This window comes from Rhinoderma darwinii, chromosome 7 (assembly GCF_050947455.1).
Source record: "Rhinoderma darwinii isolate aRhiDar2 chromosome 7, aRhiDar2.hap1, whole genome shotgun sequence".
NCBI lineage: Eukaryota > Metazoa > Chordata > Amphibia > Anura > Rhinodermatidae > Rhinoderma > Rhinoderma darwinii.
Window position 1 is genome coordinate 200944 of NC_134693.1, and position 27674 is coordinate 228617.

General features: G+C 53.1%; 1 protein-coding gene across 2 annotated transcripts; it reads left to right on the top strand.

Annotated features, from left to right (window-relative positions):
* Positions 1–248: 248 nt before the first annotated feature.
* Positions 249–27674, top strand: ATPAF1 (ATP synthase mitochondrial F1 complex assembly factor 1). Of its 2 annotated transcripts, XM_075832542.1 has the most exons (9): positions 249–508; positions 8100–8208; positions 8486–8527; positions 16175–16237; positions 16314–16364; positions 18534–18581; positions 20611–20706; positions 20840–20947; positions 27270–27674. In XM_075832542.1, exons 1-9 carry the CDS (start codon positions 294–296, stop codon positions 27495–27497), a joined length of 960 nt encoding a protein of 319 aa, XP_075688657.1. In that variant the 5' UTR covers positions 249–293; the 3' UTR covers positions 27498–27674. The 2 variants fall into 2 exon arrangements, with proteins under 2 accessions (XP_075688657.1, XP_075688658.1); XM_075832543.1 differs by lacking the exon at positions 20611–20706.

Genomic DNA, 27674 nt, shown 5'->3' on the forward strand with positions numbered 1-27674 from the left:
TGAACACAGGGATCTTTACTGGGACCGGCCCTGAACACAGGGATCTTTACTGGGACCCGCGCTGAACACAGGGATCTTTACTGGGACCACCGCTGAACACAGGGATCTTTACTGGGACCCGCGCTGAACACAGGGATCTTTACTGGGACCGGCGCTGACATTATTCCCATCACTGCTGGTTCGCTCCTTATTTCCGCCGCTTCTTTTGTGTACATTCAGTCGTGCGCCTGCGCAGTATCCGGAACTCGGCTGCTTGCCGTGTTTTCCGCGGATCGGGTCACGATTACTCCCGGATGTGGCCTGAAGGTGACGGAATGATGGCGACTGCTGTGTTGCAAATGAGTTTAAGATACAGCGGGCTCCTTGCGTTAAGAAGCCGCGCAGCAGGCCCTGTGGCTCTGGGGCTCGTGTCCTCTCAGCTCCGCGCATTCTCGATGAGGAAGGAGCCGGAACTGGAGCAGAACCCCTTCTTAGGAAAATACCTGGACAAGATTCAACAATTGCGCCGGTGCGACCCCTAGTGGTGGTGGTGGGTGGTCACATGGCGGGGGGGGCGCTCCAGCCTGGTCGTTACCTCCGATCACCCCAATATTCTCCTGTCACGAGGGCCCTGGGTCTGGGAACTAGTGGGGTCGTGTCACACTTTACATCTGTTCCTGAAGACTGCAGCTCCCCCCCCCGCCGTGTTAATGTAATATTGGGGTTCACTGGTGTCACCCTGGAATCTGTCCGTGTGTTGTTTACAGGGGCCCGGGTGCAAGAATTCAGCTTGGGCCCCTACCCCTCCCCAACGCCGCCATCACCAGACCCTGCACGCTTTATGCCCAACACCCCCATAGTATAATGCTCCCCATAACTGCCCCCCACCGTATAATCCCCCCATAACTGCCCCCCACCGTATAATCCCCCCATAACTGCCCCCCACCGTATAATCCCCCCATAACTGCCCCCACCGTATAATCCCCCCATAACTGCCCCCCACCGTATAATCCCCCCATAACTGCCCCCCACCGTATAATCCCCCCATAACTGCCCCCCACCGTATAATCCCCCCATAACTGCCCCACACCGTATAATCCCCCCATAACTGCCCCCCACACAGTATAATGCTCCCCATAACTGCCCCCCACCGTATAATCCCCCCATAACTGCCCCCCACCGTATAATCCCCCCATAACTGCCCCCCACCGTATAATCCCCCCATAACTGCCCCCCACCGTATAATCCCCCCATAACTGCCCCCCACCATATAATCCCCCCATAACTGCCCCCCACCGTATAATCCCCCCATAACTGCCCCCCACCGTATAATCCCCCCATAACTGCCCCACACCGTATAATCCCTCCATAACTGCCCCCCACACAGTATAATCCCCCCATAACTGCCCCCCACCGTATAATCCCCTCATAACTGCCCCCCACACAGTATAATCCCCCCATAACTGCCCCCCACCGTATGATCCCCCCATAACTGCCCCCCACCGTATGATCCCCCCATAACTGCCCCCCACCGTATAATCCCCCCATGACTGCCCCCCACCGTATAATCCCCCCATAACTGCCCCCCACACAGTATAATGCCCCCATAACTGCCCCCCACCGTATAATCCCCTCATAACTGCCCCCCACCGTATAATCCCCCCATAACTGCCCCCCACCGTATAATCCCCCCATAACTGCCCCCCACACAGTATAATGCCCCCATAACTGCCCCCCACCGTATAATGCCCCCATAACTGCCCCCACCGTATAATCCCCCCATAACTGCCCCCCACCGTATAATCCCCCCATAACTGCCCCCCACCGTATAATCCCCCCATAACTGCCCCCCACCGTATAATCCCCCCATAACTGCCCCCCACCGTATAATCCCCCCATAACTGCCCCACTCCGTATAATGTCCCCATAACTGCCCCACACCGTATAATGTCCCCATAACTGCCCCCCACCGTATAATCCCCCCATAACTGCCCCCCACCGTATAATCCCCCCATAACTGCCCCCCACCGTATAATCCCCCCATAACTGCCCCACACCGTATAATCCCCCCATAACTGCCCCCCACCGTATAATCCCCTCATAACTGCCCCCCACCGTATAATCCCCCCATAACTGCCCCCCACCGTATAATCCCCCCATAACTGCCCCCCACCGTATAATCCCCTCATAACTGCCCCCCACCGTATAATCCCCCATAACTGCCCCCCACCGTATAATCCCCCCATAACTGCCCCCCACCGTATAATCCCCCCATAACTGCCCCCCACCGTATAATCCCCCCATAACTGCCCCCCACCGTATAATCCCCTCATAACTGCCCCCCACCGTATAATCCCCCATAACTGCCCCCCACCGTATAATCCCCCCATAACTGCCCCCCACCGTATAATCCCCCCATAACTGCCCCCCACCGTATAATCCCCCCATAACTGCCCCCCACCGTATAATCCCCCCATAACTGCCCCACACCGTATAATCCCCCCATATCTGCCCCACACCGTATAATCCCCCCATAACTGCCCCCCACCGTATAATCCCCCCATAACTGCCCCCCACCGTATAATCCCCCCATAACTGCCCCCCACCGTATAATCCCCCCATAACTGCCCCCCACCGTATAATCCCCCCATAACTGCCCCCCATAACTGCCCCCCACCGTATAATCCCCCCATAACTGCCCCCCACCGTATAATCCCCCCATAACTGCCCCACACCGTATAATGTCCCCATAACTGCCCCCCACCGTATAATCCCCCATAACTGCCCCCCACCGTATAATCCCCCCATAACTGACCCCACCGTATAATCCCCCCATAACTGCCCCACACCGTATAACTGCCCCACACGTATAATCCCCCCATAACTGCCCCCCACCGTATAATCCCCCAATAACTGCCCCCCACCGTATAATCCCCCCATAACTGCCCCCCACCGTATAATCCCCCCATAACTGCCCCACACGTATAATCCCCCCATAACTGCCCCACACGTATAATCCCCCCATAACTGCCCCCACCGTATAATCCCCCCATAACTGCCCCACACCGTATAATCCCCCCATAACTGCCCCACACCGTATAATCCCCCCATAACTGCCCCCCACCGTATAATCCCCCCATAACTGCCCCCCACCGTATAATCCCCCCATAACTGCCCCCACCGTATAATCCCCCCATAACTGCCCCACACGTATAATCCCCCCATAACTGCCCCACACGTATAATCCCCCCATAACTGCCCCACACGTATAATGTCCCCATAACTGCCCCCACACAGTATAATGTCCCCATAACTGCCCCACACGTATAATCCCCCCATAACTGCCAAACACGTATAATCCCCCCATAACTGCCCCACACCGTATAATCCCCCCATAACTGCCCCACACCGTATAATCCCCCCATAACTGCCCCACACCGTATAATCCCCCCATAACTGCCCCACACCGTATAATCCCCCCATAACTGCCCCACACCGTATAATCCCCCCAGAACTGCCCCACACCGTATAATGTCCCCATAACTGCCCCACACCGTATAATGTCCCCATAACTGCCCCACACCGTATAATCCCCCCATAACTTCCCCCCACCGTATAATCCCCCCATAACTTCCCCCCACCGTATAATCCCCCCATAACTGCCCCCACCGTATAATCCCCCCATAACTGCCCCCACCGTATAATCCCCCCATAACAGCCCCCACCGTATAATCCCCCCATAACTGCCCCACACCGTATAATCCCCCCATAACTGCCCCCCACCGTATAATGTCCCCATAACTGCCCCACTCGTATAATCCCCCCATAATTGCCCCCCACCGTATAATTCCCCCATAACTGCCCCCCACCGTATAATCCCCCCATAACTGCCCCACACCGTATAATCCCCCCAGAACTGCCCTACACAGTATAATGTCCCCATAGCTGCCCCCACACAGTATAATGTCCCCATAGCTGCCTCCACACAGTATAATGCCCCCATAGCTGCCTCCACACAGTATAATGTCCCCATAGCTGCCTCCACACAGTATAATGCCCCCATAGCTGCCTCCACACAGTATAATGCCCCCATAGCTGCCTCCACACAGTATAATGTCCCCATAGCTGCCCCCACACAGTATAATGTCCCCATAGCTGCCTCCACAGTATAATGTCCCCATAGCTGCCCTCCACACAGTATAATGTCCCCATAGCTGCCTCCACACAGTATAATGCCCCATAACTGCCCTCACACAGTATAATGCCCCATAACTGCCCCCACACAGTATAGTGCCCCCATAGCTGCCTCCACACAGTATAATGCCCCATAACTGCCCCCACACAGTATAATGTCCTCATAGCTGCCCCCACACAGTATAATGTCCCCATAGCTGCCCCCACACAGTATAATGTCCCCATAGCTGCCTCCACACAGTATAATGCCCCCATAGCTGCCTCCACACAGTATAATGCCCCCATAGCTGCCTCCACACAGTATAATGCCCCCATAGCTGCCTCCACACAGTATAATGCCCCCATAGCTGCCTCCACACAGTATAATGTCCCCATAGCTGCCCCCACACAGTATAATGTCCCCATAGCTGCCTCCACAGTATAATGTCCCCATAGCTGCCCTCCACACAGTATAATGTCCCCATAGCTGCCTCCACACAGTATAATGCCCCCATAGCTGCCTCCACACAGTATAATGTCCCCATAGCTGCCCCCACACAGTATAATGTCCCCATAGCTGCCTCCACACAGTATAATGCCCCCATAGCTCCCTCCACACAGTATAATGCCCCCATAGCTGCCCCCACACAGTATAATGCCCCCATAGCTGCCTCCACACAGTATAATGTCCCCCATAGCTGCCTCCACACAGTATAATGTCCCCATAGCTGCCTCCACACAGTATAATGCCCCATAGCTGCCCCCACACAGTATAATGCCCCATAGCTGCCCCCACACAGTATAATGCCCCATAGCTGCCCCCACACAGTATAATGTCCCCATAGCTGCCTCCACACAGTATAATGTCCCCATAGCTGCCTCCACACAGTATAATGTCCCCATAGCTGCCTCCACACAGTATAATGTCCCCATAGCTGCCTCCACACAGTATAATGTCCCCATAGCTGCCTCCACACAGTATAATGTCCCCATAGCTGCCTCCACACAGTATAATGTCCCCATAGCTGCCTCCACACAGTATAATGTCCCCATAGCTGCCTCCACACAGTATAATGTCCCCATAGCTGCCTCCACACAGTATAATGTCCCCATAGCTTCCCCCACACAGTATAATGTCCCCATAGCTGCCTCCACACAGTATAATGTCCCCATAGCTGCCTCCACACAGTATAATGCCCCCATAGCTGCCTTCACACAGTATAATGTCCCCATAGCTGCCTCCACACAGTATAATGTCCCCATAGCTGCCTCCACACAGTATAATGCCCCCATAGCTGCCTCCACATAGTATAATGTCCCCATAGCTGCCTCCACACAGTATAATGCCCCCATAGCTGCCTCCACACAGTATAATGCCCCCATAGCTGCCTCCACACAGTATAATGCCCCCATAGCTGCCTCCACACAGTATAATGTCCCCATAGCTGCCTCCACACAGTATAATGTCCCCATAGCTGCCTCCACACAGTATAATGCCCAAATAGCTGCCTCCACACAGTATAATGTCCCCATAGCTGCCTCCACACAGTATAATGTCCCCATAGCTGCCTCCACACAGTATAATGTCCCCATAGCTGCCTCCACACAGTATAATGTCCCCATAGCTGCCCCCACACAGTATAATGTCCCCATAGCTGCCCCCACACAGTATAATGTCCCCATAGCTGCCTCCACACAGTATAATGTCCCCATAGCTGCCTCCACACAGTATAATGCCCCCATAGCTGCCTCCACACTGTATAATGCCCCCATAGCTGCCTCCACACAGTATAATGTCCCCATAGCTGCCTCCACACAGTATAATACCCCCCATAGCTGCCTCCACACAGTATAATGTCCCCATAGCTGCCTCCACACAGTATAATACCCCCATAGCTGCCTCCACACAGTATAATGCCCCCATAGCTGCCCCCACACAGTATAATGTCCCCATAGCTGCCTCCACACAGTATAATACCCCCCATAGCTGCCTCCACACAGTATAATGTCCCCATAGCTGCCCCCACACAGTATAATGTCCCCATAGCTGCCCCCACACAGTATAATGTCCTCATAGCTGCCTCCACACAGAATAATGTCCCCATAGCTGCCTCCACACAGTATAATGTCCCCATAGCTGCCCCCACACAGTATAATGTCCCCATAGCTGCCTCCACACAGTATAATGTCCCCATAGCTGCCTCCACACAGTATAATGTCCCCATAGCTGCCTCCACACAGTATAATGTCCCCATAGCTGCCTCCACACAGTATAATGTCCCCATAGCTGCCTCCACACAGTATAATGTCCCCATAGCTGCCCCCACACAGTATAATGTCCTCATAGCTGCCCCCACACAGTATAATGTCCCCATAGCTGCCTCCACACAGTATAATGTCCCCATAGCTGCCCCCACACAGTATAATGTCCTCATAGCTGCCCCCACACAGTATAATGTCCCCATAGCTGCCTCCACACAGTATAATGTCCCCATAGCTGCCTCCACACAGTATAATGTCCCCATAGCTGCCTCCACACAGTATAATGTCCCCATAGCTGCCTCCACACAGTATAATGTCCCCATAGCTGCCTCCACACAGTATAATGCCCCCATAGCTGCCTCCACACAGTATAATGCCCCCATAGCTGCCCCCACACAGTATAATGTCCCCATAGCTGCCTCCACACAGTATAATGTCCCCATAGCTGCCTCCACACAGTATAATGCCCCCATAGCTGCCTCCACACAGTATAATGCCCCCATAGCTGCCTCCACACAGTATAATGCCCCCATAGCTGCCTCCACACAGTATAATGCCCCCATAGCTGCCCCCACACAGTATAATGTCCCCATAGCTGCCTCCACACAGTATAATGTCCCCATAGCTGCCTCCACACAGTATAATGCCCCCATAGCTGCCTCCACACAGTATAATGTCCCCATAGCTGCCTCCACACAGTATAATGCCCCCATAGCTGCCTCCACACAGTATAATGCCCCCATAGCTGCCTCCACACAGTATAATGCCCCCATAGCTGCCCCCACACAGTATAATGTCCCCATAGCTGCCTCCACACAGTATAATGTCCCCATAGCTGCCTCCACACAGTATAATGCCCCCATAGCTGCCTCCACACAGTATAATGCCCCCATAGCTGCCTCCACACAGTATAATGTCCCCATAGCTGCCCTCCACACAGTATAATGCCCCCATAGCTGCCTCCACACAGTATAATGTCCCCCCACCATATCCGCCCCCCATGCAGTAAAATGCCCCCATATGTGCATAATAGAAAAATAACATAATTACTTACCTATCCCCGTTCCCACGCCGGGTGCAGGAGCCTCCTCCGGTCTGTGCTATGAGTGACGCGGTGCGATAATGACGTTACATCCCAACCGCCTCGAGCCGCTCAGGGCACAGTGAATTCTAGAGCAAGGAGTCATTGAATGGAACCGGTGAGTGACTTGCGACCCCCCCCCCCCCAGGGGGACACGACCCACAGTCTGTACCGTACTGTATTGTTCATTTTGCGGTGGAGAGAGGAGGAGGGGCTGTAACCTAATGCCCCCCCTCTCCACCGCTAACACAGGCAGAGCAGAGTGAGGCACGCAGCTCTCCTGGAGTCCTCCGCACCGGCTCTTCCACTGCACTGGCTGGGAGACGTGTCACGTGCTGTCACGGTCACATGATACACGAAGTACCATGTGACTAATCAGGAAGTGCCGGCTTCACTTCGCAGAAAATGTATTTAACCAGCATACTGTATGGCAACGGGGGCCCCCCAGGATTAGGGGCCCAGTTGCAACTGCAACCCTCTATATCTACGCCACTGGTTGTGTAATAGTCCTGATACGGTTACACAATAAAACATGATGTGTGGGGCGCTCTTTGTATGACACGCAGTAAATGTGGGTGTCACTTGTTACGTTTCTCCCCGTCAGGTCGGATCCTGGGGCGTTTGACGCTCGTATAAAGCAGAGGAAAGACGTGCGAAAACAGACGGTCGGTTCCACTCTCCAATCAGAATATGTGCGGACCGTGGAAGAGCAGGTAAACAATGGGACTGCGCCTCCCACTTTCCAGGAGAAGAGGGCGGGGCCTGTTATCACATGCATAGCGGCTTTTTAAAGAGCAAAGGATTCTGGGGGTTCTCTAAAATTCCCAGGATCCTGTAGGAGAAGTGTGATCCTTGTCCTGATAAAACAGATGACCTCTGCTGACCCCTCCCACAGCAGAGACCCCTCCCACTAGTAATTATCCGCATTAGCCGCCCCCTGTTGATCGTGTACGAGGTCTTTGCTTTACTTTTATTCTTTGTCTTTTCCAGTTAAAATCAGGATCAATAGAGGAAGAATTGACAAAGAACAAGGTGAGGGCGGAGCCTGTATGTACCTCCCCTCCCCCGAGAAGCCGCATAATAACGGTTCTATTCCTGTCATATAATAACCTACAGAGAGGACTAATATCACATGTTTGCACCCCTTAAGGCACCGGCCGGTGCAGCGAGTGCCGATCACTGAGACTCCGTTGATTGGCGCTGGTTTTCTCCTGTCACGCGGAGCTCTGGATGGGGAGGAGCGCTCGTTACTCCGATCCCTCGTCCCCGTACATTATCATCATGTCTGCAGCGCGTCTCCATGTTTACCCACCAAGATGCGCTGCCGACAGCCAGAATATTTTACTTTTTTTAAACCGTTTCCTCGTCGTTTTATCTGCTGCCGCAAACATTGCCCCGAATACTGCCGCAAACATTGCCCCGAATGCTGCCGCAAATACTGCCGCAAACATTGCCCCGAATACTACCGCAAACATTGCCCCGAATGCTGCCGCAAACATTGCCCCGAATACTACCGCAAACATTGCCCCGAATACTACCGCAAATACTGCCGCAAACATTGCCCCGAATACTGCCGCAAACATTGCCCCGAATACTGCCGCAAATATTGCCCCGAATACTACCGCAAATACTTCCGCAAACATTGCCCCGAATGCTGCCGCAAACATTGCCCCGAATACTGCCGCAAATATTGCCCCGAATACTGCCGCAAACATTGCCCCGAATACTGCCGCAAACATTGCCCCAAATACTGCCGCAAACATTGCCCCGAATACTGCCGCAAATATTGCCCCGAATACTACCGCAAATACTGCCGCAAACATTGCCCCGAATGCTGCCGCAAACATTGCCCCGAATACTGCCGCAAACATTGCCCCGAATACTGCCGCAAACATTGCCCCGAATACTACCGCAAATACTGCCGCAAACATTGCCCCGAATACTACCGCAAATACTGCCGCAAACATTGCCCCGAATACTACCGCAAATACTGCCGCAAACATTGCCCCGACTACTGCCGCAAACATTGCCCCGAATACTGCCGCAAACATTGCCCCGAATACTGCCGCAAACATTGCCCCGAATACTACCGCAAATACTGCCGCAAACATTGCCCCGAATACTACCGCAAATACTGCCGCAAACATTGCCACGAATACTACCGAGAATACTGCCGCAAACATTGCCCCGAATACTACCGCGAATACTGCCGCAAACATTGCCCCGAATACTACCGAGAATACTGCCGCAAACATTGCCCCGAATACTGCCGCAAACATTGCCCCGAATACTGCCGCAAACATTGCCCCGAATACTACCGCAAATACTGCCGCAAACATTGCCCCGAATACTACCGCAAATACTGCCGCAAACATTGCCACGAGTACTACCGCAAACATTGCCCCGAATACTACCGCAAACATTGCCCCGAGTACTACCGCAAATACTTCCGCAAGCATTGCCCCGAATACTACCGCAAGCATTGCCCCGAATACTACCGCAAACATTGCCCCGAATACTACCGCAAACATTGCCCCGAGTACTACTGCAAATACTGCCGCAAACATTGCCCCGAGCACTGGCGCAAACATTGCCCCAAGTACTGCCGCAAATACTGCCGCAAACATTGCCCCGAGCACTACCGCAAATACTGCCGCAAACATTGCCCGAGTACTGCCGCAAATACTGCCGCAAACATTGCCCCGAGTACTACCGAGAATACTGCCGCAAACATTGCCCCGAATACTACCGCAAACATTGCCCTGAATACTACCGCCAATACTACCACAAACATTGCCCCGAGTACTACCGCAAATACTGCCGCAAACATTGCCCCGAGTACTACCGCAAATACTGCCGCAAACATTGCCCCGAGTACTGCCGCAAACATTGCCCCGAGTACTACCGCAAACATTGCCCCGAGTACTACCGCAAATACTGCCGCAAACATTGCCCCGAATACTACCGCAAATACTGCCGCAAACATTGCCCCGAATACTACCGCAAACATTGCCCTGAATACTACCGCAAATACTGCCGCAAACATTGCCCCGAGTACTACCGAGAATACTGCCGCAAGCATTGCCCCGAATACTACCGCAAACATTGCCCCGAATACTGCCACAGGCACTGCTGCAAATACTGGCACAAGCATTGCCCCGAATACTACTGCAAATACTACCGCAAACATTGCCCCGAATACTACCGCAAACATTGCCCCGAATACTGCCGCAAATATTGCCCCGAGTACTACCGCAAATACTGCCGCAAACATTGCCCCGAATACTACCGCAAATACTGCCGCACACATTGCCCCGAATACTACCGCAAACATTGCCCCGAATACTGCCGCAAATATTGCCCCGAGTACTACCGCAAATACTGCCGCAAACATTGCCCCGAATACTACCGCAAATACTGCCGCAAACATTGCCCCGAATACTACCGCAAACATTGCCCCGAATACTACCGCAAATACTGCCGCAAACATTGCCCCGAATACTACCGCAAATACTGCCACAAACATTGCCCCGAATACTACCGCAAACATTGCCCCGAGTACTGCCGCAAATATTGCCACGATTACTACCGCAAATACTGCCACAAACATTGCCCCGAATACTACCGCAAATACTGCCACAAACATTGCCCCGAATACTACCGCAAACATTGCCCCGAATACTACCGCAAATACTGCCGCAAACATTGCCCCGAGTACTACCGCAAATACTGCCGCAAACATTGCCCCGAGTACTACCGCAAATACTGTCGCAATCATTGCCGCGAGTACTACCGCAAATACTGCCGCAAACATTGCCCCGAGTACTACCGAGAATACTGCCGCAAACATTGCCCCGAATACTACCGCAAACATTGCCCCGAATACTACCGCCAATACTGCCACAAACATTGCCACGAATACTACCGCAAACATTGCCCTGAATACTACCGCAAATACTCCCGCAAACATTGCTCCGAGTACTACCGAGAATACTGCCGCAAGCATTGCCCCGAATACTACCGCAAACATTGCCCCGAATACTGCCACAGGCACTGCTCCAAATACTACCGCAAATACTGCCACAAGCATTGCCCCGAATACTACCACAAATACTGCCGCAAGCATTGCCCCGAGTACTACCGAGAATACTGCCGCAAGCATTGCCCCGAATACTACCGCAAACATTGCCCCGAATACTACCGCAAATACTGCCGCAAACATTGCCCCGAATACTACCGCAAACATTGCCCCGAATACTGCCACAAACATTGCCCCAAGTACTACCGCAAATGCTGCCGCAAATATTGCCACGAGTACTACCGCAAATACTGCCGCAAGCATTGCCCCGAATACTACCGCAAACATTGCCCCGAGTACTACCGCAAATACTGCCGCAAACATTGCCCCGAGTACTACTGCAAATACTGGCGCAAACATTGCCCCGAGTACTGGCGCAAACATTGCCCCGAATACTGCCGCAAACATTGCCCCGAGTACTACCGCAAATACTGCCGCAAACATTGCCCCGAGTACTACTGCAAATACTGCCGCAAACATTGCCCCGAGTACTACCGCAAACATTGCCCCGAGTACTACCGCAAATACTGCCGCAAACATTGCCCCGAGTACTACCGCAAATACTGCCGCAAACATTGCCCCGAGTACTACCGCAAATACTGCCGCAAACATTGCCCCGAGTACTACCGCAAATACTGCCGCAAACATTGCCCCGAGTACTACCGCAAATACTGCCGCAAACATTGCCCCGAGTACTACCGAGAATACTGCCGCAAACATTGCCCCGAATACTACCGCCAATACTGCCACAAACATTGCCCCGAGTACTACCGCAAATACCGCCGCAAACATTGCCCCGAGTACTACCGCAAATACTGCCGCAAACATTGCCCCGAGTACTACCGAGAATACTGCCGCAAACATTGCCACGAGTACTACCGCAAACATTGCCCTGAATACTACCGCAAATACTCCCGCAAACATTGCCCCGAGTACTACCGCAAATACTGCCGCAAACATTGCCCCGAGTACTACCGCAAACATTGCCCCGAATACTGCCATAGGCCCTGCTCCAAATACTACCGCAAATACTGCCACAAGCATTGCCCCGAATACTGCCGCAATCATTGCCCCAAATACTACCGCAAACATTGCCCCGAATACTGCCGCAAACATTGCCCCGAATACTACCGCAAATACTGCCGCAAACATTGCCCCGAATACTACCGCAAATGCTACCGCAAACATTCCCCCGAATACTACCGCAAACATTGCCCCGAATACTGCCGCAATCATTGCCCCGAATACTACCGCAAATACTGCCACAAACATTGCCCCGAATACTGCCGCAATCATTGCCCCGAATACTACCGCAAATACTGCCACAAACATTGCCCCGAATACTACCGCAAACATTGCCCCGAGTACTACCGCAAATATTGCCACGAGTACTACCGCAAATACTGCCGCAAACATTGCCCCGAGTACTGCCGCAAACATTGCCCCGAGTACTACTGCAAATACTGCCGCAAACATTGCCCCGAGTACTGCCGCCAATACTGACGCAAACATTGCCCCGAGTACTACCGCAAATACTGCCGCAAACATTGCCCCGAGTACTACCGAGAATACTGCCGCAAACATTGCCCCGAATACTACCGCAAACATTGCCCCGAATACTACCGCCAATACTGCCACAAACATTGCCACGAGTACTACCGAGAATACTGCCGCAAACATTGCCCCGAATACTACCGCAAACATTGCCCCTTATACTGCCACAGGCACTGCTCCAAATACTACCGCAAATACTGCCGCAAGCATTTCCCCGAATACTACCGCAAATACTGCCGCAAGCATTGCCACGAGTACTGCCGCAAATACTACCGCAAACATTGCCACGAGTACTGCCGCAAACATTGCCACGAGTACTACCGCAAATACTGCCACAAGCATTGCCCCGAATACTACCGCAAACATTGCCCCGAATACTACCGCCAATACTGCCACAAACATTGCCCCGAATACTACCGCAAATACTGCCACAAACATTGCCCCGAATACTACCGCAAACATTGCCCCGAATACTACCGCCAATACTGCCACAAACATTGCCCCGAATACTACCGCAAACATTGCCCCGAGTACTACCGCAAATATTGCCACGAGTACTACCGCAAATACTGCCGCAAACATTGCCCCGAGTACTACCGCAAATACTGCCGCAAACATTGCCCCGAGTACTGCCGCAAACATTGCCCCGAGTACTGCCGCAAATACTGCCGCAAACATTGCCCCGAGTACTGCCGCAAACATTGCCCCGAATACTGCCGCAAACATTGCCCCGAGTACTACCGCAAATACTGCCGCAAACATTGCCCCGAGTACTACCGCAAATACTGCCGCAAACATTGCCCCGAGTACTACCGAGAATACTGCCGCAAACATTGCCACGAGTACTACCGCAAATACTGCCGCAAACATTGCCACGAGTGCTACCGAGAATACTGCCGCAAGCATTGCCCCGAATACTACCGCAAACATTGCCCCGAATACTACCGCCAATACTGCCACAGGCACTGCTCCAAATACTACCGCAAATACTGCCACAAGCATTGCCCCGAATACTACCGAGAATACTGCCACAAACATTGCCCCGAATACTACCGCCAATACTGCCACAGGCACTGCTCCAAATACTGCCACAAGCATTGCCCCGAATACTACCGAGAATACTGCCGCAAACATTGCCACGAGTACTACCGCAAATACTGCCGCAAACATTGCCACGAGTGCTACCGAGAATACTACCGCAAACATTGCCCCGAATACTACCGCCAATACTGCCACAGGCACTGCTCCAAATACTGCCACAAGCATTGCCCCGAATACTACCGAGAATACTGCCACAAACATTGCCCCGAATACTGCCGCCAATACTGCCGCAAACATTGCCCCGAATACTACCGCAAACATTGCCCCGAATACTACCGCCAATACTGCCGCAAACATTGCCCCGAATACTACCGAGAATACTGCCACAAACATTGCTCCAAATACGAACGCTAAGGCCCAGTTCAGAAAATTTTGGTGCCGATTTCGACACGGAAACCGCGTTAGAATCAATGCCAAAAAACGTTAGTTTTTTTCCCACAGCGGCTTTTAGCCGCACCTGGGGGAAAAGAGTGACATGTTCTTTCCTGCTGCGGTTCTGTCTCTGACCTCCCATTGAATACTGCCGGAAACCGTGCCGGGAATACTGCTAAAAACTATGCTGGGAATGCTGCCAGAAACGGTGTCGGAAACGCTGCCAGAAATGTTTGGTGCGCTGCCGGAAACGGTGCCAGGAACTCAGGCCTCATGCACACGACCGTAAAAACTCCCGTTATTAAGGGTCGTAATCACGACCCGTAATAACGGGCTCATAGACTTCTATTGGTGACGGGTGCCTTCCCGTTTTCTCACGGGAAGGTGCCCGTGCCGTTGAAAAAGATAGAACATGTCCTATTTCAGGCCGTAATAACGGCACGGACAGTCCATAGAAGTCTATGGAGCTCTCGTAATAACGGGTGGCTACATGTGTGCACCCGTCATTACGGCAGCGTTGCTAAGCGACGTCCGTAAATAGTCACTGTCCAGGGAGCTGAAAGAGTTAACTGATCGGCAGTAACTCAGCACCCTGGACAGTGACTACCGATCAGAATAAACCTGTAAAAAATAAAAATAAAAGACGTTCATACTTACCGACAACTTCCTGCTTCCTCCAGTCCGGTCTCCCGCCCGTTGCCTTGGTGACGCGTCCCTCTCGACATCCAGCCCGACGTCCTGGATGACGTTTCAGGCCATGTGACCGCTGCAGCCAATCACAGGCCAAGCACAGGCTGCAGCGGTCACATGGACTGCCGCGTCATCCAGGGATGTCGGGCTGGATGTGAAGAGAGGGACGCGTCACCAAGACAACGGCCGGGTAAGTAGGAATTTCTTTAACTTTTATTACAGAAAAGGCTGTCCCTTCTCTCTATCCTGCACTGATAGAGAGAAGGGGCTGCCGATTAGTGCAGTGCTATTTTGCCGCCAAAAACGTGCTCGTAAATACGGGTGGAATACGTGTGACACCGGACCCATATTTACGAGCACGGGTTCGTAAATACTGGTGCAAAACGGGTGGAATACGTGTGACACCGGACCCGTATTTACGCCAGTATTTACGGGTGTGAAAAGATACGGTCGTGTGCATGAGGCCTCAGCCGGTGAATGCTGCCGGAAACACTGCTGCCAACACGATGTGTGATTCCAACCTAAGGCCGGGTTCACAGTGAGTTTTTTTTACAGGAGGAAAATCTGCCTCAAAATTCAGTTTGGAATTTTAAGTCAGATTTTCCTCTGCCTGCACGCCGATTTTCGCTGCATTTTTCGCCCCCGGCCATTGAGCACCGCAGGCGTAAAACGCTGTGAAATACGCTTTCTCTGCCTCCCATTGATGTCAATAGGAGGTAGTCATAGGCGTAAACGCCCGATGATCGGGCATGTCCCTTCTTTTACCTGCAAGCCGGTTTTTCCGCTTGCGGGAAAAAAAGCCTCCACCTCACGTTTTTTGGTGCGGTTTCCGCGTCAAAAAACTGAGTGTGAACTCCCCATTAATGTGTTTTTTCTCTCTTTAGACCTTGAACTCGCTGCTGAATGTGGAGCTGGTAAAGCACAAAAGCGCTGAAGACATTGCCCAGGTGTGTAAGGGAGGACTCCACCGCCCAGGTCACGTTAGTCCGTACACCCTTGTAACGTTTCATCTGCTTCTTCTAGATATGGTCACAGTTCTTTGCCACACGAGACACAGTGTTTGCAGTTATACCAGTGAGTGACGTGTGGCGCAATTTACATGAGTATAATGTAAGGGTGGAGTATTATGTGAAGCGGAGCTGTGTGTGGCACTCATGAGTTAATGTGTTGATGAAGTATAATGTGTGTGTGGCACTGAGGAGTTTAAAGAGACTCTGCCACCAGATTATAAGTGTCCTGTCTCCTATATAATGTGATCGGCAGTGTAATGTAGATAACAGTGGTCCTAGTAATAAAGAGGCTGTCACCAGATTATAAGTGTCCTGTCTCCTACATAATGTGATCAGCGCTGTAATGTAGAGAACAGTGGTCCTAGTAATAAAGAGGCTCTGTCACCACATTATAAGTGGCCTATCTTGTACATGATGTGATCGGCGCTGTAATGTAGATAACAGTGGTCCTAGTAATAAAGAGGCTGTCACCACATTATAAGTGGCCTATATTGTACATAATCGGATCGGCGCTGTAATTTAGATAACCGCAGTGATTTTTATTTTGAAAAACGAGAAGTGTATGACGCGGATTGGTCACTGGTTGGTCAGCGTCATACAATCCTCTGTACAACACCCAGTTGGTAAAAAGTTAAAACACGCCCAGTTGTCTATTAAGAAACTAATTAGCATAAATCTAAAACTGTTTATAACTTGCTCAAAAATGATCTTTTTTCAAAATAAAAATCACTGCGGTCATCTACATTACAGCGCCGATCACATCATGTACAAGATAGGCCACTTATAATGTGGTGACAGCCTCTTTATTACTAGGACCACTGTTCTCTACATTACAGGGCTGATCACATTATGTACAACATAGGCCACTTATAATGTGGTGACAGCCTCTTTATTACTAGGACCACTGTTATCTACATTACAGGGCTGATCACATTATGTAGGAGACAGGACACTTATAATCTGGTGACAGCCTCTTTATTACTAGGACCACTGTTATCTACATTACAGCGCAGATCACATTATGTAGGAGACAGGACACTTATAATCTGGTGGCAGCCTCTTTATTACTAGGACCACTGTTCTCTACATTACACTGCCGATCACATCATGTAGGAGATAGGACACTTATAATGTGGTGACAGCCTCTTTAATATTTGGTTGGGGTATCCTGTGGGTGGCGCTCATGAGTATAGGGTGGGGTGTGTGTGTGGGGTGGGGTGTGTGGGGTGGAGTGTTTGTGTGTGTGTGGTGGGGTGGGGTGTGTGGGGTGGAGTGTTTGTATGTGTGGGTGTGGTGCTCATGAGTATAGTGTGTGGGCGGAGTTTATTGTTTGGGTGGCGCTCATGAGTATAGTGTGTGGGCGGAGTTTATTGTTTGGGTGGAGCTCATGAGTATAGTGTGTGGGTGGAGTTTGTTTGGGTGGAGCTCATGAGTATAGTGTGTGGGTGGAGTTTATTGTTTGGGTGGCGCTCATGAGTATAGTGTGTGGGTGGAGTTTGTTTGGGTGGAGCTCATGAGTATAATGTGTGGGTGGAGTTTGTTTGGGTGGAGCTCATGAGTATAGTGTGTGGGCGGAGTTTATTGTTTGGGTGGAGCTCATGAGTATAGTGTGTGGGCGGAGTTTATTGTTTGGGTGGAGCTCATGAGTATAGTGTGTGGGTGGAGTTTATTGTTTGGGTGGAGCTCATGAGTGTAATGTGTGGGCGGAGTTTATTGTTTGGGTGGAGCTCATGAGTATAGTGTGTGGGCAGAGTTTATTGTTTGGGTGAAGCTCATGAGTATAGTGTGTGGGTGGAGTTTATTGTTTGGGTGGAGCTCATGAGTATAGTGTGTGGGTGGAGTTTGTTTGGGTGGAGCTCATGAGTATAGTGTGTGGGTGGAGTTTGTTTGGGTGGAGCTCATGAGTATAGTGTGTGGGTGGAGTTTGTTTGGGTGGAGCTCATGAGTATAGTGTGTGGGTGGAGTTTGTTTGGGTGGAGCTCATGAGTATAGTGTGTGGGTGGAGTTTGTTTGGGTGGCGCTCATGTGTATAGTGTGTGGGTGGAGTTTGTTTGGGTGGAGCTCATGAGTATAGTGTGTGGGTGGAGTTTGTTTGGGTGGAGCTCATGAGTATAGTGTGTGGGTGGAGTTTGTTTGGGTGGAGCTCATGAGTATAGTGTGTGGACGGAGTTTATTGTTTGGGTGGAGTTTATTGTTTGGGTGGAGCTCATGATTCTCCTCTTCCTCTCTGCAGGGAGACACTTTTGACCTGATATGGAAAAGATCTCAGTGCTGCCCCTCTGTGAGTAGAGTTCTCTCCGTCCTGTGTACGCAGCTGCTCTGTGATGTGTCGCGGGGGGGGGGGGGGGGGTGCGTCTTTTTATTCTTGCTCCTCTTGGGCCTTTGTGTCTTTGTTGTAGATGTGTAAAGGGCTCGTGAATATTTGAGTAGGATTTGGCGTAGGAGGGTTTGGCGCAGCAGGAGGAGGGTTTGGCGCAGCAGGGTTTGGCGCAGCAGCAGCAGGGTTTGGCGCAGCAGGAGGAGGGTTTGGCGCAGCAGCAGCAGGGTTTGGCGCAGCGGGAGGAGGGTTTGGCGCAGCAGGGTTTGGTGCAGCAGGAGGAGGGTTTGGCGCAGCAGGGTTTGGCGCAGCAGCAGCAGGGTTTGGCGCAGCAGCAGCAGGGTTTGGCGCAGCAGCAGCAGGGTTTGGCGCAGCAGCAGCAGGGTTTGGCGCAGCAGTGTTTGGCGCAGCAGCAGGAGGGTTTGGCGCAGCAGCAGGAGGGTTTGGCGCAGCAGCAGGAGGGTTTGACGCAGCAGGGTTTGGTGCAGCAGGAGCAGGGTTTGGCGCAGCAGCAGGAGGGTTTGGCGCAGCAGCAGGAGGGTTTGGCGCAGCAGCAGGAGGGTTTGGCGCAGCAGCAGGAGGGTTTGGCGCAGCAGCAGGAGGGTTTGGCGCAGCAGCAGGAGGGTTTGGCGCAGCAGGGTTTGGCGCAGCAGGAGCAGGGTTTGGCGCAGCAGCAGGAGGGTTTGGCGCAGCAGCAGGAGGGTTTGGCGCAGCAGCAGGAGGGTTTGGCGCAGCAGCAGGAGGGTTTGACGCAGCAGGGTTTGGCGCAGCAGCAGCAGGGTTTGGCGCAGCAGCAGCAGGGTTTGGCGCAGCGGGAGGAGGGTTTGGCGCAGCGGGAGGAGGGTTTGGCGCAGCAGCAGCAGGGTTTGGTGCAGCAGGAGGAGGGTTTGGCGCAGCAGGGTTTGGCGCAGCAGCAGCAGGGTTTGGTGCCGCAGCAGGGTTTGGCGCAGCAGGGTTTGGCGCAGCAGCAGCAGGGTTTGGCGCAGCAGCAGCAGGGTTTGGCGCAGCAGCAGCAGGGTTTGGCGCAGCAGCAGCAGGGTTTGGCGCAGCAGCAGCAGGGTTTGGCGCAGCAGCAGGGTTTGGCGCAGCAGCAGCAGGGTTTGGCGCAGCAGGGTTTGGCGCAGCAGCAGCAGGGTTTGGCGCAGCAGGAGGAGGGTTTGGCGCAGCAGCAGGAGGGTTTGGCGCAGCAGCAGGAGGGTTTGGCGCAGCAGGGTTTGGTGCAGCAGGAGCAGGGTTTGGCGCAGCAGCAGCAGGGTTTGGCGCAGCAGGAGGAGGGTTTGGCGCAGCGGGAGGAGGGTTTGGCGCAGCAGCAGCAGGGTTTGGTGCAGCAGGAGGAGGGTTTGGCGCAGCAGCAGCAGGGTTTGGTGCAGCAGCAGGGTTTGGCGCAGCAGGGTTTGGCGCAGCAGGGTTTGGCGCAGCAGCAGGGTTTGGCGCAGCAGCAGCAGGGTTTGGCGCAGCAGCAGCAGGGTTTGGCGCAGCAGCAGCAGGGTTTGGCGCAGCAGCAGCAGGGTTTGGCGCAGCAGCAGCAGGGTTTGGCGCAGCAGGAGGAGGGTTTGGCGCAGCAGCAGCAGGGTTTGGCGCAGCAGGAGGAGGGTTTGGCGCAGCAGCAGCAGGGTTTGGTGCAGCAGGAGGAGGGTTTGGCGCAGCAGCAGCAGGGTTTGGTGCAGCAGCAGGGTTTGGTGCAGCAGCAGGGTTTGGCGCAGCAGGGTTTGGCGCAGCAGGGTTTGGCGCAGCAGCAGCAGGGTTTGGCGCAGCAGCAGCAGGGTTTGGCGCAGCAGCAGGGTTTGGCGCAGCAGCAGCAGGGTTTGGCGCAGCAGCAGCAGGGTTTGGCGCAGCAGGAGGAGGGTTTGGCGCAGCAGGAGGAGGGTTTGGCGCAGCAGCAGCAGGGTTTGGCGCAGCAGCAGCAGGGTTTGGCGCAGCAGCAGCAGGGTTTGGCGCAGCAGCAGCAGGGTTTAGCGCAGCGATGTCGTCTCATTCTCCGCTTTCTTGTTAGTTTCTCTACGCTCTGCCCAGGGACGATGGGTACGAGTTTTTTGTTGGTCAGTGGTCGGGGGCGGAGCTTCACTTCACTGCGCTGATTAATATCAAGGTGAGGTCACGTCTGCACCATCATACGAGGTCTGAGCGGGGGAGTACAGGACGTGTAGGGGGTCTTTGTCATGCCTCCCCCCCCCCCCCCCCCCGGGTCCCAGAGAAACTGTCCTGGTTGTTTTCTCTTGCAGACAGCGGGTGACTCTGCGCCAAGTCAGCTGATCATGCACCATTACCGCGAGCTCCAGGCCGGCAAAGGAATCGTATTAATGGCGGCCGAGATTGACTCAAAGTTCCTGGTAAAGTTTATTCTCTGCTCCAGTCATGTGTGAAACTGCCCCCGCATGGCGGTTATGCTCAGCTCTGTGCCACGTGCCGGCAGCCCGCCCGCCCACCCACGTGCCGGCAGCCCGCCCACCCACGTGCCGGCAGCCCGCCCACCCACGTGCCGGCAGCCCGCCCACCCACGTGCCGGCAGCCCGCCCACCCACGTGCCATCAGCCCGCCCACCCACGTGCTGGCAGCCGTAAAGAGGAGCTGTCCGCAGAACACGGCGTCCTATAGAAGAGTGGTATATTGTAGGGACAGATCGGCTGTATTCATGAGGAGGGTGCCCCCCAGTGATGGATGCTGTGACCCCCACCTGCATGTATACACCGGGCCATCCGTCACTGGGGGGAGGGGGCACTCTCCTCATCTATACAGCAGACCTGTCCCTAGGGCTGCGCAATTAATAAGAAAAAATGAAACTGAAATCCAGCGCAGATAACGGGCCGCACGTCGCACGTTTCAGCTTCATCTCTGTCCTCCGGTCGCAGATACAGGACAATCCTTTGGTAGAGCCGTCGAAGGAATCTCCAGTTGTCGTAGGATCAGGATTATGTGATATTTGTTTGATTTATTTTTATTAGGCAGCTATCGGGACATTATACTGTGTGGAGGCAGCTATGGGGACATTATACTGTGGGGGGCAGCTATGGGGGCATTATACTGTGTGGAGGCAGCTATGGGGACATTATACTGTGTGGAGGCAGCTATGGGGACATTATACTGTGTGGAGGCAGCTATGGGGACATTATACTGTGTGGAGGCAGCTATGGGGACATTATACTGTGTGGAGGCAGTTATGGGGCATTATACTGTATGGGGGAAGCTATGGGGGTATTATACTGTGTGGAGGCAGCTATGGGGACATTATACTGTGGGGGGCAGCTATGGGGGCATTATACAGTGTGGCGGCAGCTATGGGGGTATTATACTGTGTGGAGGCAGCTATGCGGACATTATACTGTGTGGAGGCAGCTATGGGAGCATTATACTGTGTGGAGGCAGCTATGGGGACATTATACTGTGTGGAGGCAGCTATGGGGGACAATATACTGTGTGGGGGCAGCTATGGGAGCATTATACTGTGTGGAGGCAGCTATGGGGACATTATACTGTGTGGAGGCAGCTATCGGGACATTATACTGTGTGGGGCAGCTATGGGGACATTATACTGTGGGGGGCAGCTATGGGGACATTATACTGTGGAGGCAGCTATGGGGGCATTATACTGTGTGGAGGCAGCTATGGGGACATTATACTGTGTGGAGGCAGCTATGGGGACATTATACTGTGTGGAGGCAGCTATGGGGACATTATACTGTGGGGGGCAGCTATGGGGGCATTATACTGTGTGGAGGCAGCTATGGGGACATTATACTGTGGAGGCAGCTATGGGGGCATTATACTGTGTGGAGGCAGCTATGGGGGCATTATACTGTGTGGGGGCAGCTATGGGGACATTATACTGTGTGGAGGCAGCTATGGGGACATTATACTGTGTGGAGGCAGCTATGGGGACATTATACTGTGTGGAGGCAGCTATGGGGGCATTATACTGTGTGGAGGCAGCTATGGGAGCATTATACTGTGTGGAGGCAGCTATGGGGACATTATACTGTGTGGAGGCAGCTATGGGGACATTATACTGTGTGGAGGCAGCTATGGGGGCATTATACTGTGTGGAGGCAGCTATGGGAGCATTATACTGTGTGGAGGCAGCTATGGGGACATTATACTGTGTGGGGGCAGCTATGGGGGCATTATACTGTGTGGAGGCCGCTATGGGGACATTATACTGTGTGGAGGCAGCTATGGGGGCATTATACTGTGTGGGGGCAGCTATGGGGACATTATACTGTGTGGAGGCAGCTATGGGGACATTATACTGTGTGGAGGCAGCTATGGGGACATTATACTGTGTGGAGGCAGCTATGGGGGCATTATACTGTGTGGAGGCAGCTATGGGAGCATTATACTGTGTGGAGGCAGCTATGGGGACATTATACTGTGTGGGGGCAGCTATGGGGGCATTATACTGTGTGGAGGCAGCTATGGGGGCATTATACTGTGTGGAGGCAGCTATGGGGGCATTATACTGTGTGGAGGCAGCTATGGGGGCATTATATTGTGTGGAGGCAGCTATGGGGACATTATTCTGTGTGGAGGCAGCTATGGGGGCATTATACTGTGTGGAGGCAGCTATGGGGGCATTATACTGTGTGGGGGCAGCTATGGGGGCATTATACTGTGTGGAGGCAGCTATGGGGGCATTATACTGTGTGGAGGCAGCTATGGGAGCATTATACTGTGTGGAGGCAGCTATGGGGCATTATACTGTGTGGAGGCACTATGGGGGCATTATACTGTGTGGAGGCAGCTATGGGGACATTATACTGTGTGGGGGCAGCTATGGGGGCATTATACTGTGTGGAGGCAGCTATGGGGGCATTATACTGTGTGGAGGCAGCTATGGGGGCATTATACTGTGTGGTGGCAGCTATGGGGACATTATACTGTGTGGTGGCAGCTATGGGGGCATTATACTGTGTGGAGGCAGCTATGGGGGCATTATACTGTGTGGAGGCAGCTATGGGGACATTATACTGTGTGGGGGCAGCTATGGGGGCATTATACTGTGTGGAGGCAGCTATGGGGACATTATACTGTGTGGAGGCAGCTATGGGGGCATTATATTGTGTGGAGGCAGCTATGGGGACATTATTCTGTGTGGAGGCAGCTATGGGGACATTATACTGTGTGGTGGCAGCTATGGGGGCATTATACTGTGTGGAGGCAGCTATGGGGGCATTATACTGTGTGGAGGCAGCTATGGGGACATTATACTGTGTGGGGGCAGCTATGGGGGCATTATACTGTGTGGAGGCAGCTATGGGGACATTATACTGTGTGGAGGCAGCTATGGGGGCATTATATTGTGTGGAGGCAGCTATGGGGACATTATACTGTGTGGAGGCAGCTATGGGGGCATTATACTGTGTGGAGGCAGCTATGGGGACATTATTCTGTGTGGAGGCAGCTATGGGGACATTATACTGTGTGGAGGCAGCTATGGGGACATTATACTGTGTGGAGGCAGCTATGGGGACATTATACTGTGTGGAGGCAGCTATGGGGACATTATACTGTGTGGAGGCAGCTATGGGGACATTATACTGTGTGGAGGCAGCTATGGGGACATTATACTGTGTGGAGGCAGCTATGGGGACATTATTCTGTGTGGAGGCAGCTATGGGGACATTATACTGTGTGGAGGCAGCTATGGGAGCATTATACTGTGTGGGGGCAGCTATGGGGACATTATACTGTGTGGGGGCAGCTATGGGGACATTATACTGTGTGGAGGCAGCTATGGGGACATTATACTGTGTGGAGGCAGCTATGGGGACATTATACTGTGTGGAGGCAGCTATGGGGACATTATACTGTGTGGGGGCAGCTATGGGGGTATTATACTGTGTGGGGGCAGCTATGGGGGCATTATACTGTGTGGGGGCAGCTATGGAGGCAGCTAGGGGAAATTATACTGTGTGGGGGCAGCTATGGGGACATTATACTGTGTGGAGGCAGCTATGGGGACATTATACTGTGTGGGGGCAGCTATGGGGACATTATACTGTGTGGGGGCAGCTATGGGGGCATTATACTGTGTGGAGGCAGCTATGGGGACATTATACTGTGTGGAGGCAGCTATGGGGACATTATACTGTGTGGGGGCAGCTATGGGGACATTATACTGTGTGGAGGCAGCTATGGGGACATTATACTGTGTGGAGGCAGCTATGGGGACATTATACTGTGTGGGGGCAGCTATGGGGACATTATACTGTGTGGAGGCAGCTATGGGGACATTATACTGTGTGGGGGCAGCTATGGGGGCATTATACTGTGTGGAGGCAGCTATGGGGACATTATACTGTGTGGAGGCAGCTATGGGGACATTATACTGTGTGGGGGCAGCTATGGGGACATTATACTGTGTGGAGGCAGCTATGGGGACATTATACTGTGGGGAGGCAGCTATGGGGCATTATACTGTGTGGAGGCAGCTATGGGGACATTATACTGTGTGGAGGCAGCTATGGGGACATTATACTGTGTGGAGGCAGCTATGGGGACATTATACTGTGTGGAGGCAGCTATGGGGACATTATACTGTGTGGAGGCAGCTATGGGGGCATTATACTGTGTGGAGGCAGCTATGGGGACATTATACTGTGTGGAGGCAGCTATGGGGACATTATACTGTGTGGAGGCAGCTATGGGGACATTATACTGTGTGGAGGCAGCTATGGGGGCATTATACTGTGTGGGGGCAGCTATGGGGACATTATACTGTGTGGGGGCAGCTATGGGGACATTATACTGTGTGGAGGCAGCTATGGGGACATTATACTGTGTGGAGGCAGCTATGGGGGCATTATACTGTGTGGGGGCAGCTATGGGAGCATTATACTGTGTGGGGGCAGCTATGGGGGCATTATACTGTGTGGAGGCAGCTATGGGGGCATTATACTGTGTGGAGGCAGCTATGGGGGCATTATACTGTGTGGAGGCAGCTATGGGGGCATTATACTGTGTGGAGGCAGCTATGGGGACATTATTCTGTGTGGAGGCAGCTATGGGGGCATTATACTGTGTGGGGGCAGCTATGGGGACATTATACTGTGTGGAGGCAGCTATGGGGGCATTATACTGTGTGGAGGCAGCTATGGGGGCATTATACTGTGTGGAGGCAGCTATGGGGGCATTATACTGTGTGGAGGCAGCTATGGGGGCATTATACTGTGTGGAGGCAGCTATGGGGGCATTATACTGTGTGGAGGCAGCTATGGGGGCATTATACTGTGTGGAGGCAGCTATGGGGGCATTATACTGTGTGGGGGCAGCTATGGGGACATTATACTGTGTGGAGGCAGTTATGGGGGCATTATACTGTGTGGAGGCAGCTATGGGGGCATTATACTGTGTGGAGGCAGCTATGGGGGCATTATACTGTGTGGAGGCAGCTATGGGGGCATTATATTGTGTGGAGGCAGCTATGGGGACATTATTCTGTGTGGAGGCAGCTATGGGGGCATTATATTGTGTGGAGGCAGCTATGGGGACATTATTCTGTGTGGGGGCAGCTATGGGGACATTATACTGTGTGGAGGCAGCTATGGGGCATTATACTGTGTGGAGGCAGCTATGAGGACATTATACTGTGTGGAGGCAGCTATGAGGACATTATACTGTGTGGAGGCAGCTATGGGGACATTATACTGTGTGGAGGCAGCTATGGGGACATTATACTGTGTGGGGGCAGCTATGGGGACATTACACTGTGTGGAGGCAGCTATGGGGACATTATACTGTGTGGAGGTAGCTATGGGGACATTATACTGTGTGGAGGCAGCTATGGGGACATTATACTGTGTGGAGGCAGCTATGGGGACATTATACTGTGTGGAGGCAGCTATGGGGGCATTATACTGTGTGGAGGCAGCTATGGGGGCATTATATTGTGTGGAGGCAGCTATGGGGACATTATTCTGTGTGGGGGCAGCTATGGGGACATTATACTGTGTGGAGGCAGTGTCAGTGTATATTATATACAGTAGAATACAGCAGGCTCAGGGGATCTATAATCTAACGGTGCAGCATGCAAATGAGGGGCGTGGCCTAAATAATTGTTCATCAACAATCGCCCAGCCCTACCTGTCCCTATGATATACCGCTCTTCTATAGGACACTGTATTCTGCTGACGTTCCGTTCTGCACTACAGGTGGCCAAACACATACACGCTCAGCCGCCATCTATTACCCCCGACCCCCCCATACACTTACACGCTCAGCCGCCATCTATTACCCTCGACCCCCCCCCCCATACACATACACGCTCAGCCGCCATCTATTACCCCCGACCCCCCCCATACACTTACACGCTCAGCCGCCATCTATTACCCCCGACCCCCCCCCCCCATACACATACACGCTCAGCCGCCATCTATTACCCCCGACCCCCCCATACACAGGCATGCTTTTGGCCGTGGCGAGGGCTATTAGTGGGGTGGAGGGGTCGGCATTATATGTGGGCGCCTGATTTGGACGTGTGCGGAGCGGCAGAACCATCAACAGCCCGAGCGCACATGTCACAGGCCGGGATGTCATTATAAGCCGTGGATCCAGGACAAGGACTCACATCCGGCCCGGGTTCATGGAGCCTGCGCTTTATTCTGTTATTGGCGGAGGATGATGGGAGTTGTAGTCTGATGTGACTGTTGATCTTTACAGGATGTCCAGGCCGCGCAGTGTTTGGCCAATCAGGTGCAGCTTTTCTATGCCGGGAACAAGTTTGATCTGGTGGAGACTTTCAACTACAATCCCAGCGACTTCAACTACGAGACGGTGATCTCTGCTCTGGAGCACGACCAGCGGGGGCAGCGCAGCGTGGAGTCTGAGGCCGGCGGCGATCTCTGCCCTGGAGCACGACCAGCGGGGGCAGCACAGCGTGGAGTCTGAGGCCGGCGGCGATCTCTGCCCTGGAGCACGACCAGCGGGGGCAGCACAGCGTGGAGTCTGAGGCCGGCGGCTGGGGGTCGCGTGATCGCGCCGGTTCTGAAATGTAACGTGATTTATTGTATATATATGATCCTGTGCAATCATGTGGTCATCAGTAAAAGAAGACTCCGTATCAAA

Bases quoted from the DNA above. Each gene is read 5' to 3' on its own strand.
- ATPAF1 (XM_075832542.1), top strand. From the start codon at position 294: ATGTGGCCTGAAGGTGACGGAATGATGGCGACTGCTGTGTTGCAAATG. The intron at 16,365-18,533 runs GTGAGTGACGTG...TCCTCTCTGCAG, and splicing joins CAGTGTTTGCAGTTATACCA to GGAGACACTTTTGACCTGAT. The intron at 18,582-20,610 runs GTGAGTAGAGTT...CTTTCTTGTTAG, and splicing joins GATCTCAGTGCTGCCCCTCT to TTTCTCTACGCTCTGCCCAG.